The sequence below is a fragment of the Ascidia mentula genome, chromosome 3, assembly GCF_947561715.1.
Source record: "Ascidia mentula chromosome 3, kaAscMent1.1, whole genome shotgun sequence".
Classification (NCBI taxonomy): domain Eukaryota; kingdom Metazoa; phylum Chordata; class Ascidiacea; order Phlebobranchia; family Ascidiidae; genus Ascidia; species Ascidia mentula.
In genome coordinates this window covers 11626532-11646246 of record NC_138568.1, presented here as the reverse complement: position 1 = coordinate 11646246, position 19715 = coordinate 11626532, and the positions used below count along the sequence as shown (strand labels likewise).

Genomic DNA, 19715 nt, shown 5'->3' with positions numbered 1-19715 from the left:
TAAAGGGCAGTTGCAGCGCAGGCTGTACGGTGTTGCTGACAGGCTGACAGTACTGCTTTCGTCGTGAGTATCTCGTCAGATCTGATTACTGACGTCATTTCCGGCTACGTTTTGTGCGACTGCGCGTCTCGTCTGAGGCTGTGAGCTGACGATGTTTAATTGTGAAAGTAACAAAATAACAGCAGTAGCTCGTTTAGTTCCTGGTCTCGTCGTTCACGAACTGGTCGAACGCGTGCCTGGCGGTTTTCCTCCTTCGTAAGCGCTTTCGCGACCGGAACGCGGAATCTCATGAGTGTGCGCACGGCGCTTTGCCTTGCATAGATTGCTTCCACGTGTATGTGCGCGCGCTTTGCTGTGATTTCTTGTCCCACGGATTTTTCTGTTAAAAGCGTGGCGATCTTAATTAACCAATTGTTGCAAGGGTTTGGCTTATTGTTTTAGCCTTTTTGCCTAGGGGTGCGGTGATTGCTTTAGAAAAGTGCGCAAAGATGTCCACCATAGGCAAAACTGGTAGATCTTTTGTCGTCGGGTGCGGCGGTATTTGCCTGTGGAAATTTGGAAACTTGACGATTTGGGCACTTTTATAAACAAATTGCGCTTGTTGTATATCAACACGATACGGAAGGCGAAAAGAACTAGAACATGATAAAAATAAATATTATTTGATAAGTGTTGGAATAAGATTCAATATCGAAATGTGATAGATACTTACGACGCTTCGGCGACAAACAAGAAAAATTGTTCTACCATCAGTAGACGAGCCATTCAAGAAAGATCGAATTTACACAATGAAATACATTTAAGCGATACTCTTATTTGCAATTAAATCTACAGCATTTCATAGCAAGTCCTATGGTTTCTTTAACAAATAACCATTACAAACAACACGTTCTCCGGATTAACTAACGCTACATGGGAATCTCTAGCCATGCACCAAAAGCCAATAAACGATTCTTATACTAGGTGCACAAATAAAAATTTATTTCACCATTCGGGTTTTGAGAGATGTCCAATTCCAATATTTTCTTTTGTTGTTTTATTGTCTAATTTACAAAGTAAATTCTCAAAAAAACTGTGACGGATCTTCAAATTAATTACCGAAATTTATTGTAAGAAAAAATCCTTTTTATTTTCTGCTGGAGTTGAAGATTTTGCTTGCCATAAGCTCTAAAAATGTTGTCGATGACATATTCGTAAGTTCTTTTTCACAAAGTATAAACATACACCAAGAGTTACACATTAAGCCATCCTTTATTTTATAGAGTATAACGGCACCAACAATAATATACTGCGTGGACACAATGGCAGCTCATCGCTATGTACAGGTAGAGCTGACAAACACAAAAACAAAGCTATGTCACAAACATTCAGATGCAAGTCTTCATTTAAATGCGTCGTTTTAACATGTTACGATATGTAGTTTGATAATGTACAAAATGCGAAAAATCTGCGTGCCTCTTTGCCTCACAAACGATTTAAAAGATCATACAAGCATTCACCGAAAATATACTTTCATCTTAACCAAGTGCTCAGTTGCAGTTCACCACGTATGCAAAGCAGCAAAAATACTAAATATAATGTCATATTGTATTTAGAATTTTTTGCGATACTAAGTTAAATACAGCAATTCATCTGTGTGTCGTTGTTCATTGCACACTAACATGAAACGGACTTCCGGGAATGTGATCTTCTCCCCATTTGACAATGAGCAAGTACTGGCCGGATTCCTTAGCAGTGTATGTGACCGTGTATCTTCGATGTCCCATGTGCTTCACATGAACTTCTTCACACGGCGTACTGGGTCCGTGGATACCAACCATAAGCATGTTACTACCTAAAAAGTAAAATCGTTTTCTACATTTGAGAGAATACACGTTTTTTGCGTGTTGCTATGTGTTGCGTCAAGTTTATCAAAGTACCTGCATTCCCACAATCCACTGTAAATGAGTTGTTTTCTCCAAATTTAGCTCTTCGCAAACCACCTCCGAATGATTTGACTTTAGAAGAATCCGATTTGAATCGACTCTTTAAAACAAAAACAAAATCGACAAACATTAACCACAGGATTTCCATCTAAACATATTAACATACAGAATCTGTCGCCCCACTTCCAACACCACTAACATGAACGGGAAAGGGACTGCTTGGAATATGCTCGTCATTAAACTTCACCGAAACTTCGTAATCACCTGCGAATACGAATAGTTGTTGTGGTTTGTCGGCATACACAAGGTACGACACAACTGATTTCTTGAAAATGCTAACCTGGCTCTGTTACCACATACGATACGCCGCATGATCCATCTTTCCTATCCTCAAAATTGATCTCTGCTTTAGACGGTCCTTCCACAGCTATGGACAAACCTCCAGCTCCTCCCTCTCTCGTCCAGATACAAAAATCAGCTGTCGAAAGGAGTACAGGGAAATGCAAGAACAGTTTCAGAACAACTGACACACTTTTAATTTTTAGTACCTGGCACTTTGACAGTGGCCGCTTCCAAGCCAGGTCCACTTGCAGTGACTTTTTTGGCTCCACCGTCACCCAATGGTCCAACAGTAAACTGAAATGGACTTCCAGGGACATGTTGGGTTAGATATTTTACACTTACTGTGTGTACTCCCATTTCCTGCAAAGCAAATACTTGTTTCACCCATAAAACATATGGAGTAATTACTGATAAGTGAAACAAAATATACAAATGAGGTAAATACTAAAAATCTAATCTAGTTAAATGTAAATTTAACCTTCAAATACCTTTGGTACAAATCGGATACTGTATGAATTTTTATCTGTTTCTACAATTTCTGCATTCTCTTTGTGTCCGCTCGGGTTTTCAACCTGAGCAGTCAGATCCGCAACGCCAGCATCTGTTTAACACAGAAATGAAATGAAAAGTTTGCTTTACAAACGCGACCCATGTTGGTAGAAGGAAAAAAGCTTGCCTTTATTGTAAAACGGATGCTCAAAAGTCCCAAACTTTGCCAAGTTTTTAGTAAATTTAGGTACAAACGTGGATGAAGAAGTGTTAGATAAAGAGGTTGAAGAGATAGGACGGCCAAATTTTTCTTGGACAAAAGTTTGCGTTTGTGCGCCACCTAACGATGAGCTTTTGTACGATGTTTGTTCCATTCTCGAATAGGATTGACTGTATGACGCACTGGATGGTCGCGATTCCGTAGAAAGTGACTTTTTCCAGTTTTCTTTTCATGAGAAAAGTGAGGAGAAAAATAAGGGTTGGAGAAAAGAGATGAAAAAGCGAGAAAATTATTCAAAAGGAAGCGAGAAATTGCACTGTCCTATATCTTACCAGGAATTATCAAGTTAAGATCACAAGTACTTCCAACAGTTGCAATGGATGCTGCTTTTTGCTGGCGTGTAATACTTTGTTTTTGAATGGTGCCATCGCCCTCACCTGGTGAATAACATGTACAAATTTAAGCAAAATTTTCTCCGATGCACAATATTTATCAGTTCGTACATTTCACCGTAAACGGTGAGCCAGGAACGTGTTTATCGGCAAACTTGACGTTAACAATGTAATTGCCAGCATCTTGTGGCGTGTACGTAACTTTGCATACACCGTCTTCCATATCTTCACAGTTGATATCCACCTTACTTGGACCCTCTATGGATAGGCCAAGACCACCATATCCTGTTGAATTGATGTACAAACAAATAAACCCTGTAATCAAGTATACACTGATACCAAAATACATACCTGCCTTTCTCGTGTCTACCATAAATTGGGTTCTTTCCATAACACAACACTTTTTGCATCCATCACCAGTTACTTTAACTTTACTGGCGTCACCAATTTCCGACTCACCAACCATGATACGGAATGGACTGTTTGTTACATGCTGCCCACGTTTTGTCACATTTACCAAATGTTCCCCAATTTCCTTAGGTGTAAATGAAATGCCTTCATTGAAAGAACGGACTTAGTAAACAGATGTGATCACAAACTAAAATAAACGTTTACCTATGTGACCGTTGTGCAATTTTTTTAGACAGCAATCTTCCTTGTGTCCCGAAGGAGCAACGATACTTGCTGCTAGGACTGACAGATCGCATTCGTTAATTTTTAGTGCCACGTCACTCGTAGTACCGTACGAAAGTTTGGATTTTCTTTGATCTGGGCCTCCTGCGACACAAAGCCAATTTGTAATCAGAGCAAAAAGCCAAACGAGGAAAGTGTCTCTTCCTACCGGCAATGTTAGCGAGAAACGGAGAACCAGGGATGTCTTGGTCGTCAAATTTAACAGTGATGGTGTATTCTCCCGGCGCAGTCGGCAAATAAGAAACTGAACATGTGCCATCCTTATTGTCTTCACAGAATATTTCAGCTTTCGAGGGTCCTTCCACCGCCAAAGCTAAACCACCTGAAATGATATATTAAGGTCAAGATGATAGTAAATATAATTTATCACAAAACAAATATAAATACCCGCTCCAGCATCTTTCGTTACAATCGTGAAATTTGCAGGTTCTCCGACTTTGCCAGTAACGAGTCCAGGCCCATAAGCTGTGACATGACCTGGCGCTACCACATCGGCATAGAATTGAATTGGGCTTCCTATAACGCAATTGTTAAAAAGTTGCAAAAGAAGGAGGTACTTTATCTGTTCTTTTCTAAACCTGAAATATGTTCGTTGTCCAAGTAAATTGACATGTCGTGCAATCCCCGTTCGTGAGGTTGATATTGGACCGAAATTGTACCATCTCTATTGTCCTTAATTGTAGGAGTTTCCTTGTGTCCACTGGGAGTAGTAACTTCACCTGTAGCAACAGGTTTGCGTCAGCATATAAACACGTTAAATAAGCAAATATTCAACGTACTGGAGAGTTTGCCATGTCTAGTGGGAAGATCAAACATGAGCATAACAGGTCGAAGGGAATCGGGTCCATCAACTTGCTCAATAGCCTAAAAGCAGTATTGAACTCAGATCTACGTTGGTCAATTTGTTATAATTCATTCACACATGGCAATAAAACTAATGACACAAATGCTATTTGACCAAAAACACTCCACCAATAAACACGTGTTTACCAGCTTTTCACCATTCATGCATGAGTAAGCAGGGGCAACTTCGGCAACTTGAACAATATCCTCATCAATCGGAATTTGTTTTGAACCACTATTGGCCTGTAACATGGTATGAATGACAACGAAGGTGAAACAGATCATGCATATCATACAATACAGCGCAACAAAAGCAGTAATTAAGTTTAGTCAGACATAAAAATATACAAACACTGGTTAATGTACAAACACGAATTTGAATCATGGCATTCCCAATATGACATGACTTCACACATAGAGCAAACATATCTTAAAACTACTATAAATTGAAAACATCAGATCACAAAAGCCATTTGCATTTAGGTACGTTGTTTCCAAATCGACATACCGTAACTTTGTATGGACTGTCGGGAACATCAACTCCCCCAAATTGTATGTTGATAGAATAAGAACCAGGTTCTGGGGCAGTGTAGAAAATGTCAAATGTGCCGTCTTTGTTTTCGACTACATCGGCTTCAAGTTGGTTCCCATCTGGCTTGACAACTGCGCAAGTTACTTTTCCTTTGCCGGCATTGCTCGGATCAACTGTAATAACCGCTTCTTCCCCAATTACAATGGTTGGACCCAAACCATCTCCTGTCAATGTACGTGGTAATGTTTATTAGAGGATTATAGCGTGCATGAACTCACGGAAAAGTAAAACGAACCTGCACCGAAAGATACTGAAGAAGCAAGAGGAGAAAAGAAAAAGAAATCGATGAATTTCATATAGTGATCGCAAGATATTCGAAGAAATCGAGAAAGTTAGCAATAAAAGTAAATGTAAAGAAAAAGTATTCAAATAAAAACAAAGTTCGTACCGGTGACGATGCATTTGCTTGCGTCTCCTGAAGGATGTGCGCGGATGCGGTATGGCGAATACGGAATTTCATCACCACCATATTTAACGGATATTGTGTATCTTCCAACAAGATCAGGCACATAAGACACCGTGTAAGTGCCATCTTCATTGTCTCGTATTTGTGCTTTCTTAGGGTTTCCATTCGGGTCCTGAAGTGTATCGCAACATTTTTATGTCAGAATAATTTTCAAAATAAAAAACTACATGTTGAAAAGTTTTAGCACAAGAATAAACCAAACATTGCAACTAATTAAGTAATCAATTTTGTGGTAACTGCTGTTAGTTTTGAAAAGATTTAAAGAAGCTAGACACCAACATGCAAAGATTTTTAAACTGATGTTATGGTGATTTGTTGAGAATTGATTGCCATTCATTAAAAAAACACTGAAGATCAGCTTTCTCAAACCACCAGTTGCAGTTTGGCATAAAAATTTGAAGCACACAAGGCACCGAAATGCTTATTGCCACCCAGGAAATTAGGCATGGGTCAAAGATAAAAATGCCATGACCCAACTTACAGTGGCCTCTACCACATTTGGCTGTTTCTGGCTTGCGGGGCCAACTCCCTCATAAGTGACTGCTTCACTGGCCTTAGCTGGCTTATATTTTTCTTTAATTTTTTCGCCCACGGGCATTTCCATTGCATATTTCTGACGGTTGGGATTCTACAATGATTTGGAAACCATTTTCCACAGTTACACGAAAATATAAAGTGGTAAGACTTTCTCAATCGTTGTGTTACGCACCGTGATTTGTACAGCCAAAACACCATCCCCAGCATCGGTCGCATCGATGTTGAATTCGACTGGTAAGGATGCAGGAACGCCACTTGTGGCTAAACCTGGTCCATTGCACTTCACCTGGACAAGAAACAAATATTGGACGTTGCAAATATACTATAGTCAATATGGGATTTGTACTTTGCTAGCGTCATGTGTTGGCTGAACGCGAACACGGTAAGGGCTGCGAGGAATTTCCTGATCAGCATACTGTACTTGAACCTGATAGGATCCTTCTTTACTTGGTGTATACCCAACTGTGTAATTCCCGTCAAGGTTATCAACTATTTCAACATCCTCCTTTACTCCTGGAACACATCAAATATCAGTCATACTTAACCGCAGTCGCGCAGCTTGCGAAGTACGTAGAAACGTCATGAACCTCTTGGGCCTTTAACCGCCACCTGAAGCGGAGCAACACCAGCTTTACTGCAATCGACGTCAAATGTCTGTGGGATATTCGCTCTAACTCCCGGTGATATCCCGGCACCTTTGCAAACGACCTATACGAGCATACGACAAACTTAGTTTGCACAACTTCACAAAAACCCAAGGACCCACCTTTGTTGGGTCGACAACATCTTTGACAGAAACAAGAAATGGGGACCCTGGAATGTTTTCACCTCCATAAGTGATGTTAACTTCATAATCCCCAGGTGCAGTGGGAAAATACTCAACAGCGCATGTACCATTTTTACTGTCCTGCATCCAACAAAAGAATTTGTAACACCCAATCACAATCTCGTAATTAATTTAGTCAACCGTGCAAGTAATTTTGGCATCCGAAGGTCCTTCGATTGCTAAACCAAGTCCACCAGTTCCTGCCCCTCGAGTATCAACAGTAAACTTGGCCGGTTTGTTGGTCGTCCCTTTTTCTAAGCCTGGCCCGTGAGCACGCACTTTGCTTGGATCACAACCTTCGTCAACATCAACGGGAAAAGGTGAACCAGGGACTGCGACATCATCGTATGTTACAATCACTTCGTGGGCACCTACAAAATTGGCGAGCGTTAATAGCGTGAAAATATTTCAGTGAAATGCAAAGTTATGTTTAAATATATCTGTACCCTTTTCAATCGGGGCGTATTTAACAGTGTATGTTCCGAGTCCGTCATCGTTTACATCTGCTGGAAGGCTTGATCCACTCGGGTTAATAACACTTGCTTTTATGTGATCTCCACCATGTGGCGCAAGTGAGCAAGCATCGACAGCAAAAGTTGTGTCGACATCAGCTAGAACTCCTAAAGCAATCAAAGCTTATTGTTATTATCATTACAGGACAGAAGCAATATATTTACCTTTGGGTTCAACTCCAGGACCGTATGTCCTTATGTTGCTAGTATCAATATCAGGTTTGACGTCAACAGTTTTTGGAGACTGTGGAACTCCGACACCCCCATAAGCAACATGAATCACTTCTCTTCCCCGCTTGTCTGGTACAAACGTAGCCCTGCAAGCATATCACGATTGCGTAACATAGGTGTAACATTAAGGCATAGCTTTTTTCATACGTGTGGGTTCCATCACCATTGTCTTTGACGTGTATTTCAGATAGAGGAGATCCGTCATCGTTAAAAACCTCAACTGTAAGAGGTGCATCGCCAGCATCTCTACAATCCACGTCGAAGCAACTAGGTTTTCCAACTTTTCCAGTTTCCAAACCAGGGCCGCTCATTTTAACTTTTGAAGCATCGAACTGTGGTTCGATGATTGCTGAACCAGAATAAATATTTTCTTATAGATGATACAAAAACAGAAGCGTCATGGTAAAGCAGAATATCCTACCGTTGAAAGGGGATCCAGGAATGTGCTCATCAGCAAAAAGTACGTTTATTTTGTAATCACCAGGTTCGGTAGGAAGATATGAAACTGAACAAGAACCGTCACCTTGATCTATACATTCAATTTTGGCTTCACAGGGTCCTTCCACTGTCAAACCCAAGCCTCCGGAGCCTAGACATAATATGTGTTGTTATAAACAGCAAACGCGTGTTTGTGATAAACTTACCGGCATCTTTAGTTTCAATGGTAAACGGCGCAGATTTTCCAACGACACCTTCCGATAGCCCTGGCCCATAAGCCTTGACTTTGCTTGCATCGGGAGGAACCAAAGCTTCCACGTTAAATGGACTCCCATTAACAGAAACTCCGTCGTATTTCACGTCTATTTCGTAAGTTCCTTTAAACAGTAACAAGTCTTGTTAACAAAGCCGCAACATCGTCAAAAGATGAAGTGGTCTTGCCTTCTTCTTCAGGTGTAAACGTAACTTGTTTTCCCAGCGAATCGCTCGTTTCCTTGTTGTAAACAGGAAGTTTGGAAGGTGAAATAATATCAACGTCAACTTTTCCTTTTCCTCCAGCACCTTTTGTCAGCACCTCAAATTGCTTGGGTTTCCCCACATCCATTTCTAAACAACGTCATGTATTTAATGTCATGTGTGTTTACTGTAAATTTCCATTTGATTTTTAATAAAATTATTTGCACGATACTTACTTTCCTCAAGTCCATTAACTTTAACTTGATCTACATTAAGTTTTGGAGCAACATTAACAGCAAAAGGACTGTCTGCAATTCTGTCACCACCATAAGTTACATCCACATCCATCGGTCCATCTCCGTGTGGAGTATAATGCACAGTATACGTATCATCCTGTAAAAACATATACGAGCTAGCATTTTGGTCGACAATGTCTATTTAAAGATAATACCTTGTTGTCAATAATTTCAGGTTCTTTCGCGGGAGCTCTGTAAGACCCACGGGCTGGTTTAAATTCAACTCCCGGTTTAGCTTTTCCCGCACCTCGGGTAAATATCGTAAAATTGGTGGGTTTGTCGCATTCAACTTCTGAATTGACGATAAAACAACTTTTAAGTGAAACTCTATTAACGAACATAAAACATGATCCGCGGTACCATTTGGTTCAATTCCAGGCCCTTCAGCTCTCACTAGTTTGGCGTTGTGTGAAGAAGCAACATCAACAGTTATTGGTGTGTTTGGTACTTTTTGTTCAGCGAAAAGAGCCATGATGGTATGTTTGCCTAAAATTTCAAATGTTGCCGTTTCAATTCCAAGTTGTTTTTTTTTAAATAAGTAAAAAAAGAAGTAACAACATACCCGGACCAGGGGGAGTATATTTCACAGTAAACGTATCGGATGCTTCGTTTTTAATGATTTCAAATTCAACATCCCTTTCGGTTGGTGCAATGACCCCGGCGGCACATTTGATACCAACACTTACATCGCCGGCACCTGCCTTGGAACAATCAACAGTAAAGTATGTTGGTTGCTCCGCTTTCAAACCCTTTTCCACTCCGGGGCCGTAAATTGTAACTTTTTCCGGGAAAGAATCTTCCTGGACCGCCACCTTAAAATAAGGAAAAATAGTAAGTAAACTGCTTATATCTTGAAGGTGTAACAGAAGAAACCAGAAACCTACCCTGAACGGTGCATTTTTAACTGCGACTCCATTGTATGATGGAATAATTGTGTGCTTGATTGGTTTTTTGGGGTTGTACGAACATTCATATGTTTTGTCGCCGTTATCTTTAATTTTAATTGGAATATCTTCGCCTTCAGCAGATTTTGCGTAAACGTCGACAGGTGCTTCAGCTCCAGCGTCTCTAGCGTCCATCATAAACGTGGTAGGGTGGCCACTAACAGGCACTCCCGACTCCAGTCCTGGTCCAAATGCTTTAACCTACAAAACAAGGATTGAATTTGCGTAATTCGAAGCCAAAATCAAGCATCCAAACCAACCTTGTCAGGATTAGTTTTCGAGTCAGCGGGTTGGATTTGTGCCATGAAAGGCGACCCTTTGATGTCGTTGTCGTCACATATGACGTGTACCGCATATTCGCCTTGCTCAGTTGGGTAATATTTCACATTACATGAGCCGTCGCCACAATCTTCGCAGTCAATTTGAGCTTGAGAAGGTCCTTCAATAGAAAATCCTGACGACAAAAGTAATATACTGTAAGTAACTTGTATGGGATGGTAATTTCACTTTGTACCAACCGAGTTGGCCAACATCGCTACCCGTAGTCTCTACAACAAAGTCAGCAGAGTGGCCGACTTTGCCTTCATGCAAACCCGGACCATATGCTCGCACTTTCTGAGGACCAACTTCATTGCCTACCGCCACCTTAAATAAACAGTATCTATTTACATTTGAATGCAATCTTTCGTCATGATAATACGTCCTGGTGAAAGAAGTTTCTAATCGATTTCCTAGAAATTGTGGTAACATCGTAACGTCAGAAGTAATGCGTTTATAGTTTAGAATGCTGTTTTTGCAATTTTAATACGTATGTAATTATACTTGCATAGTGTGGTAACGGTAATATGTTTTGGATTTGAGGAAGTAATAACCTGAAAAGGACTCCTAGGAATGGCTTTTCCTCCATATGTAACAGAAACTGCATGGTTTCCAGGTTTTAAGGGGTAATATTCACAATCATACACGTTCGGCTTGCTACCTTTCTTAATTGTTACCGGCTCGTTACCACCTGTTAACAAAGAGACATCGTAAAGCTCAAATTGCATTTGGCCATCAGCACACACAAAGTGCACTTACGTGGACCCTTGACAGTTGCTTTCAATTCCGCTTCCCCGGCATTTTCTGTACACACGTGAAAGTCGGCCTTTTCTCTCATTCGTACACCAGTCGGTTGGATTCCACGTCCATACGCTCGACAAGCGTTTGCGTTGAATGCTGAAACCGGAAAGATAATTGCATGATAATAAATTACCGTAAATATCAATCATTATCATCCAACAAAAAGTCATGTTTGGTGATATGTGCCAATAAGAACGCAATGAGAGTGCAGCGTTGTGGCCTTATGACTTATTGCTAACAGTGGGTTGTAAACCGTCGCTTCGAGGGAAAATAACTAGATTCTTAACAGCAATAAACCGCCTGTGGCGCAAAGCTGTGGCCTTTCTTTTGTCTCTGATTTATGGTATTTGACGAACAACGCGCCTTTTGTGCAAATAACGTTTGGTATTTTCCTTCAGAAAATGCCATCATGGGTGTGATTGTTGACCAAGAGCAAATGCACTGCACAAAGGAGAACCTGGCACAGTGGCGAGACTTAACGGTGTGACATTAGAACATGGGGCGACCTTGTTTTCTAAATTGGGAAATATGTTGATTGCTGCTTTTGAATATTTTGGTTCCGTCGTCACAACTGGAAATAATGCATGGCTATTTTATCAAAACAAAAACTTTAAACTCATATTCAAATACTGCAGTGTTTTTTTATCTCACAAGCACATATCTACCTGGTTTTATTTCAACCGAATACGGGCTTTTATGCAATGGTTGTCCAACGAATTTCACATCTATTCTGTGTAGTCCCTCCTCTTGTGGTGTGTAGGTGGCGCGAATTACGTCATTTCCCCGGCTTTCTAATTGTACGGGAATGGCATTTCTTTCTCCTGTCGGTCCCACTATTGTCACTTCAACGTTTCCTTTCCCAGAGTCTGAACCACCAAAAAAAGAATTAAAGAGGGAGTGTTGTAGAAAAACAACGCAGCAACACATTGCTCATTTTCAATGACGCATGCCACCGTTATGTGATTATTCAATATGCACCAGTAAGTTTCCTTTTTGAGTCAGCACGCTTGATTTTCTTTGTTTGTAAAAACCACAATGTTGCTACAAATTAACTGCAACGCAAAGCATTATCTCTTGACACAACTGAAAAATTAAGCTCGCGAGTTTTGTTCAGACATGCAATGAATATATCCGCACATAAAACCACATTTGCTTTAAGGTATGGAGATGTTGTGAGAGCAACAATAAACATGCAGAGCATGAACCTGCTCCTGGCTTATGAATACCTCCAGAGTATTTTCCGTATTTATTTCCAAGTGGCCTTGAAAACCGACCAGAAAAAGCAGCTGACAGATAACAATAGATCTATGGTTAGCGTTGGCGGTGTTTTAAGAAGAACAACAAATTCTGACTATCATCCGATTCAAAGGAAGTTAAATTCCATTTCCAAAATAACACAACAATGCAAGAGTATTTACAAAACCAAATTACCGGAAGTAAGAACATCAAAATAAGTCGATTCTCCAACAACGTTTCCTGGTTCCACGCCAGGTCCTTGAACCTTGACCTTGCTTGGGTCTGGCGGGGAAGCAACGTTAACCTGAAAGCCACAAGTCATGTGTGTTGGGATCATTTGTTGGATTTACAGGGTAACCAAGCAACATTATATCCTGGTATTCATTGCAAGTACCTATGCTCAATACATGGAAGTAAATGAGTCGTATTTTTTTTCTGTGAATGACGACATTTACCCGCAAAGGAAATGTTACAAGGCAGCTTCCCGCTCTCAATTCAATGACAGGCATTGAGTGAAAATATTTAGCAGCGGCGTCACTCCAAACTTGGTATGCAATAAACCAGCGAAAACCTACACCACAAAATTGTGTTGCCGTAGGCGACACGTTCGTCGCACGAGGCGGCAGCCCGGCAAGGTTTTTTGAACGACCACCTTACCTTTAATACCAGACAATGATAATATGATCACGCTGTACCCTTCTTCTGTAACCATATTCTACCGTCTGGGAAAGTGATTTTACCACCACGCGTAGACACAACCAAATTTACAACACTCGCATGACTCACAAACTTGCGCACAAACCTGCTCTCACCTTATAGGGGCTTTTGGATGCCGGCTTCCCGCTGTATGTGATACCCACAACATACTGACCAGGTTTTGTAGGATGGTAGTCGCATGAAAATGTTCCATCGCCGTTGTTATGTACATTCAAAGGTTCAGTTACACCATCTAAACAGCAGTGTGGTGTAAATACACATTAATAACAATATAAATGTCGCTACTTACGTGGACCTATGCACTTTACTTCTAGTTTTCCATCTCCAGCATTTTCTGTGTGAACAACAAACTCGGCCCTTTCTCCGGTCTGGAGCCCGTCTGGGTTAATTCCTTTTCCTTCCGCCCAAACAGCAGTCGGATTGAAAGCTGTAACCATACAAAGAAGATGTTTAATGTAAGTATGCAGCGACTACCACTAATTTCAATCGTACGCAATAGAATAGTAACTTCGTGTGGACTCTTCGGGGTTGTTTCTCCTGCAAACAACACGTTGATGCGATGCGGGCCACTGTTTGTGGGTGTGTAAGAAACTCGATACACATTTTCAGCCGTTGGTTTCAGGCTAGGAACAACTGTTTTGTGGTTACCATTCGGATCTTCGATTATCACTTCAACTTCACCAACGCCAGCACCTGCGCAGTTGATAATAAACATTCGTTCATTGATAAACTTGTGCGAAGTGTTTGCAACAAACCTTCAGTAAATACGTCGAAGTGGGTTGGGACAGTTACCACATTTCCCGGTTGAAGTCCAGGACCCTTTGCTACAACCTGACTTGCATTAACCGGCGAGTCCTCGACATTTACACCAAATGGACTCTTTTGAATTCCACTTCCAGCAAACAGCACTTCCACCTATAATACAGTGGCAGCTTTAAAATGTTTTTCATTCAATATGATAAATGACTTATGTGTGGACACAAACGCAAAAAGAACATCAACAAAACCAATTACAACGCATCCAACCTCATATTTTCCTGCTAATGTCGGGTAGTATGTGACCGAAAACGTTTTTAGCTTGTCATTGTTAGGAACCGTTTTTAACTCTTGTCTGTGGCCATCTGGATCAGTCAGATATACCAGCAGTGTGCCGTTTCCAGCAGAGATCGTTTCCACAGTGAAAGGCGCAGCCTGCCCGACTTTTAAACCGTTGGGCTCCACACCTATGTATCAAAGATATTTACAGAGTCTGTTAGTCATACTGAGGATCATTGTTTTGTAATAATAAATAAACAAAGTATAGGTATGTTATATATTAAATAACCTCTTCCATAAGCACGGGCTTTCTTTGAGTTTGTTTTTGGCCGTAGAGGCGCTCCCGGTTTTAGTTTTGATTTTGGAAATTGCGACAGATATGTCATGACACTGAGTTCGTCCACATTAGGGTTGGTAATTTCTTCTGGTGTGATGACCTGTAAGGACAGAGTTGCTTTCAAGTGCATTTGAGGTTGTAAAGCCAGGCATGTAGAGAAGAGGCAATTACTTTCTACCATTCAGCAAATTGTCGCTCTTAGCTCGAGGCGCAAATCGTTACGCGTGAGAAAACACGATGACGCAACCGACCGGCCGATGTAAAGTTCACTGCCTTATTTGGTAAACAATTTTGCCTGCACTTGTCGACGTACTTTTTTCCGTTGTTAAAATTAATAACCCTAAATTACCAATAAGTTTTCAAAATTCTACCTTTTATGAACAAAAAGAGCCGTGCAACAAACACATTGTAAGCTGTTGTGATATTATCAAATTTTCATGCACTTCTTGACATAAACTATGCGCACGTGCATTTTAGTAAAAAATTAAAAAAATACAGAAGTAACATTTGTTATTTTGGCTTAACTTTCAAAATAACAGTGATAATGTTTTTCATCGTTGAAAAAATAAAGCGTACAACTGGGTTAATAACATTACAGTGTTCTAAAATGTCCATAAGATCTGGGCAGAATATTTCTCGACGATGAAAAACAGTCGGTCGCGACATGGCAAGAGTTTAGCAAAAATTTGCGTTGCTGTTTTTATAGGAACTGTTCGAAGTTCTTCAAACAAAGCCAACAAAGTCATTCTTAACGAACCGTGCTATACGATTGATGGGCAAACTGAAAGGGCATGCACTATTAGGGGGAAATGGGTACCATTCACGTTGAAGAGTCTTTACCTGCGGAACACCAAGCCACTCATCTGCAAGCTTCATGGCTTCTGCCGCGTTTTCCTTACCATCATCAGGGTTCCAATCCTCCCAGTCAGGGCACAACCCTAATTGGTACATGTGAAATGAATGTGCAAAACGCAAGCAGATGGTTCATGCAACATATTCCAAAGATGCAACGTTCACATACGCCAATTCTAAGCTTATTCGGTGTATACAGACAAAGAGAAAGATAGGTCCCAATATAACTGGCATTCATGCCCTTATTCGTGTGTTTCCCACCTGTGCCACGCCCAAGTGATCATCAGCAATATTCATAGCCTCAGTGGTATTTTCTACTTTATTAACTGGGTCCCAATCTTGCCATTGTGGACACAAACCTCAAGAAAGATGAAAGAGAAATAAAAGAAAGCAATGAGCCCTTTTCAACAGACAGAGAAAACAAAGGTGAAAAAAATACAAAAAGAGGCGATTGAAGTGTAGTAAAGAGAAACGATTACAGTGTTGTCTGTAATACACCACTTCTAATTACACAAACAAGTTAATTTCACCAGTAACATTTTTTAACCATGTTGCGTGATTTTTTACGTAGTTACCAAATTAAACAAAACTAACTCGTTGAAATATATTAGCTAGTTACAATTTACGCACGCAAACTCTTACCAGGAGCACAATTATCAACAAGGGCACCGAGGGCTATGCCGTCCTTCCAGTTGTTTTTAAAATTCGTAATTGGCATTTGAGGAATTTTGTTTTGAATCCAACCAAGAAGACGTTGTTTAGGCGTAGCTTGGACTTTTTCTTCTTCCTCTTCCTCGTCATCCCACATGGGCATCGAAATTGAATAGTGGAGAATGAGGGTCCATATTAAGCCCAGGATTAGCTTTAAATTCCCATCGACAATAGCTTTGCTGTCTACAGAAACATTTGTATTTGTAATAAACACCAAGCAGTTAAAAGTTGTGAAGTTACATTACGATTTAATAACTTTTGAATAATCTTGAAGCCGCCCATTAAGTAAACATTTATCTTATTGGAGGGAACAGCCGCGATTAAACATCGTAATTGCATACCCACAGACAAAAAAGACTACTCTGAAATACCCAGTGTTATCTGTTATGTCGGTAAACCAGCAGGACCTGGTTAATCCACAGAAATGTGTAAAAACACACAAACGCCGTTTCCGTCGCCATTCGTTTGCACAACAATTAAAAAGTAACACACAAGCAAGTTTTAAGTTAGCTGGCTGTGATTATCATATGAGTCACAGTCTGTCAGGAAACGTGTTCACAGGAAACCTGGATACACCAACCGTTTAAAATATGAATGACATTACTTGACACATTTACACCACAAAGTTTATCCACAATCGTCGCAATTTTACACATAGATGGGAATTGAAGCGATAATAAGGTCAGTTGAGTACAAAGATTGGCAACAGCGCGTCTTTGTTGCTGCCTTGGGCTAATTACAACTGTTTTTGTGTGTGCTGCCTGTGGCACGTCACATCACAGCAAGTAATGTACCTGTACTTGACGCAATTACACGAACGCCCAAACGTAGCAACACAAATAACCTCTAAACCTTATGACTAGTTTTCTTACCAATACTAACGAGCTTTATTCTTTCTCTTTCCAAAAACTTTAATGCCACCGAAACGTTTTCTAGTTTCATCTGTCTAAAGTTGGGTCGTTTGTTGTACCTCTCCATTTTTTTCTGGGATAACACTTCCAGCAAAGAAATTAACCTCAAACCATCTGATAGGTCTGTTTCCAAATTTGCAAGACGTTTGTTGATACATTTCAGGTGTTCATTGCACCACCTAGTAAATGTATTTTTCTGAATTTGCTTCCATGGCGCATCTTCTGCTAACTCTCTTTCCGTAGCAGGCATCTCTTCGTCGTAATAGTCGCCAGTTGAAACGCACGCTTCAGCGTTGTTTTCCATTTTTGCGCCTGCTTATATACTGAGCGAGCAACGATTTGATTGGTAGAAAACACGGTGCGACGTTCCGGCTGAGTAGTTGAGGGCAGTCAAGTGTTGACAAAGACTGTTTTATAGCAAACCAAACAGTATGGTTAACATCCACTACTGAATAACACGCACACTATGCTGTAAGAAAGTTGTTTTACATTTCATCTTACAAGTCATTTAGTGCAAGCACTGGGTACATGATATATACAGATGTGTAGATGAAATTTCCCTTTTTTCTTAAAGTCATCTACATTATAATCTTACAGTTATGCAGAATTTGTCAAATAAACACCACAAAAGATAGTCTCCGTCTCACGCACCATTTAGAGTGTTTTGCTTTATCTATGTGCATCTTGGAATTTTTGAACTTCATATTTTAATAGATAATACCTAAACATTTGTTTATCCCTGCATAAGGTTAAGTCGCTCCATGGACACATTTTAGGCACTTCTAATATCGATGTAAATTTCCACAATACAAAGACTCTACTGGCGTCGCGTACTATTATGATTTTAAGGTATAAATACGCCTATTTGAAATGAATTTTGAAAAGCATTTGGTTATTTGTCTATTTATTTAGGACAGAAGTGTTGGATTGATCACATACTTTGGCTGTTAAACCGTTGCTGTACACGTGACCACACGTGATTTTGTCCCCTGTTACCGACATAACCGAAGTCACTGTATTTAACACGGTCGTAAAGTTTCAAGACAGATAGGCCTGCGTTAAAAGATTATGGAGGGTGACATAATTTGTACTACATTTACTCACATACTGCAATCACATTGTTATAAATTTAAGTTGACACACAAATTTCTTCGACGAGGAATATTATTTTTAGCAATTGCTATTTTAACCGTTTTAAAGTCAAGTTCACATATTGTAATCACATTGTTGTAAATTTAAGTTGACACACAAATTCCTTTAACAAAGAATATTATTTTTAGCAATTGCTATTTTAACCGTTTTAAAGTCAAGTTTGTGAAAACTGAGAGCGGTAGTTTTAATCTGTCAAGACGTAGAACGTCGACGAAGCAAGAGGTGCACTTAACTCGTATGATTCCCTTTTTTAAAGCGAATTTTTATTGCGTAATGGAGTCAAATTGAAAACCAATTAAAAATAGAAATGGCATACGTATCCTAATTTCAAACTGACAATAGTTTTGACAAGCTTTCAATTGCCTTGTTACAACATCAAAGCAATGAGGCTTATAAACTGCGTAGTTCGTAAGGTAATAAGAAACCCAACTACAAATAAAAAAAACAGAGGTTTTTTTTGCCTAAACTCAACTTCACTTTTCTCCTGGAATAAAGCATAAAATAAAAGAAATAAACCATTGAAAATCAATCTCGTAAACTTTGTCTTTACCTTGGTACAATATTTATCATCTTAATGCGATATTTAATACAAAAAAAGTGAACGAAATCTATTTTTTGTTTATAAATTGTTGCCGGATAATATTACTTCTCCAAAATACTGCTGTAACCAAGACCTTAAATATAGACTGGCTCGTCAAGTATGCTAACTCAGAACTATGTACCTCCGGGAATCCTGTGAGGGCGCAGACGAACTGCCTGATACTTTCAGCGTTTGATTGACAATTCGCAGTGTCTCTGTACTAAATCCAGCGCCTTACTAAGCGGCTGTTCAATGGCAAATGTGTCATTTCTCAAAACAGACGTTAAACAGCTGCATCATCTCTTATGTCGCGACTCGGGCACAGGGTTGCCATCAATGATAATTCTGCCTGGCTCCATGTTTATACTTACTCCATGTATGTATTAGCAAATAAATAATAATGAGCATCACAACAGTCGTTTTTAAGTCCTAATTTTATTGATATCTTACTCTGTTTCATTGTGTATAACATAGACAACCTTTATAATTGGCATAAGTATACCTTTTCCCAAATATCTCTGGTTTTGGATCAACACACGATATAAATAATGTCTAAGTCTTGTAAGTTTTTCAAACTATAAAATGTATGGAAGCTTAATCCTCGACTTTTTTCACAAATATTTCCAATAGAATGGTGTTATACCAACACGTGTAACCTCTTTGCAAATATATACACTTTTTATCGCCCGTTTTTTTGTTTTGTTTTTATTTAACTCCATTGGGTTGCTCTATCGTGTCATATTCATTATTTTTTAGCCAACTGCGAATTTTCCGTTTTACTGAAATCCTGTGTTTTTCAAATATATATACATTTATATATGTGTGAAAATGTGATACTTGCCATATTTTACGTTTTGAAAAAA

General features: G+C 39.8%; 1 protein-coding gene across 2 annotated transcripts; it reads right to left on the bottom strand.

The window, feature by feature from the left end:
• Positions 1-1232: 1232 nt before the first annotated feature.
• On the bottom strand, positions 1233-17567 carry LOC145893848 (filamin-C-like). Of its 2 annotated transcripts, XM_082982212.1 has the most exons (51): positions 17082-17562; positions 16141-16392; positions 15487-15584; positions 14599-14746; positions 14301-14497; positions 14030-14189; positions 13767-13967; positions 13564-13701; positions 13370-13506; positions 12753-12861; positions 12548-12607; positions 11987-12187; positions 11280-11417; positions 11075-11211; positions 10721-10847; positions 10463-10656; positions 10143-10403; positions 9821-10070; positions 9619-9744; positions 9414-9550; positions 9199-9355; positions 8948-9112; positions 8713-8883; positions 8490-8657; positions 8216-8417; positions 8003-8154; positions 7772-7945; positions 7467-7696; positions 7266-7406; positions 7087-7207; positions 6846-7012; positions 6672-6785; positions 6444-6590; positions 5885-6074; positions 5732-5746; positions 5413-5660; positions 5052-5147; positions 4841-4925; positions 4640-4780; positions 4449-4577; positions 4210-4383; positions 3984-4145; positions 3720-3923; positions 3480-3653; positions 3309-3413; positions 2756-2868; positions 2474-2627; positions 2266-2403; positions 2092-2189; positions 1920-2025; positions 1233-1834 (listed from the first exon to the last, which is right to left on the bottom strand). In XM_082982212.1, exons 1-51 carry the CDS (start codon positions 17422-17424, stop codon positions 1647-1649), a joined length of 8043 nt encoding a protein of 2680 aa, XP_082838338.1. In that variant the 5' UTR covers positions 17425-17562; the 3' UTR covers positions 1233-1646. The 2 variants fall into 2 exon arrangements, with proteins under 2 accessions (XP_082838338.1, XP_082838339.1); XM_082982213.1 differs by lacking the exons at positions 1233-1834; positions 1920-2025; positions 2092-2189; ... (1 more) ...; positions 2474-2627; positions 2756-2868 and adding an exon at positions 2903-3201 and having other exon boundaries at positions 17082-17567.
• Between the last annotated feature and the right edge of the window lie 2148 nt (positions 17568-19715).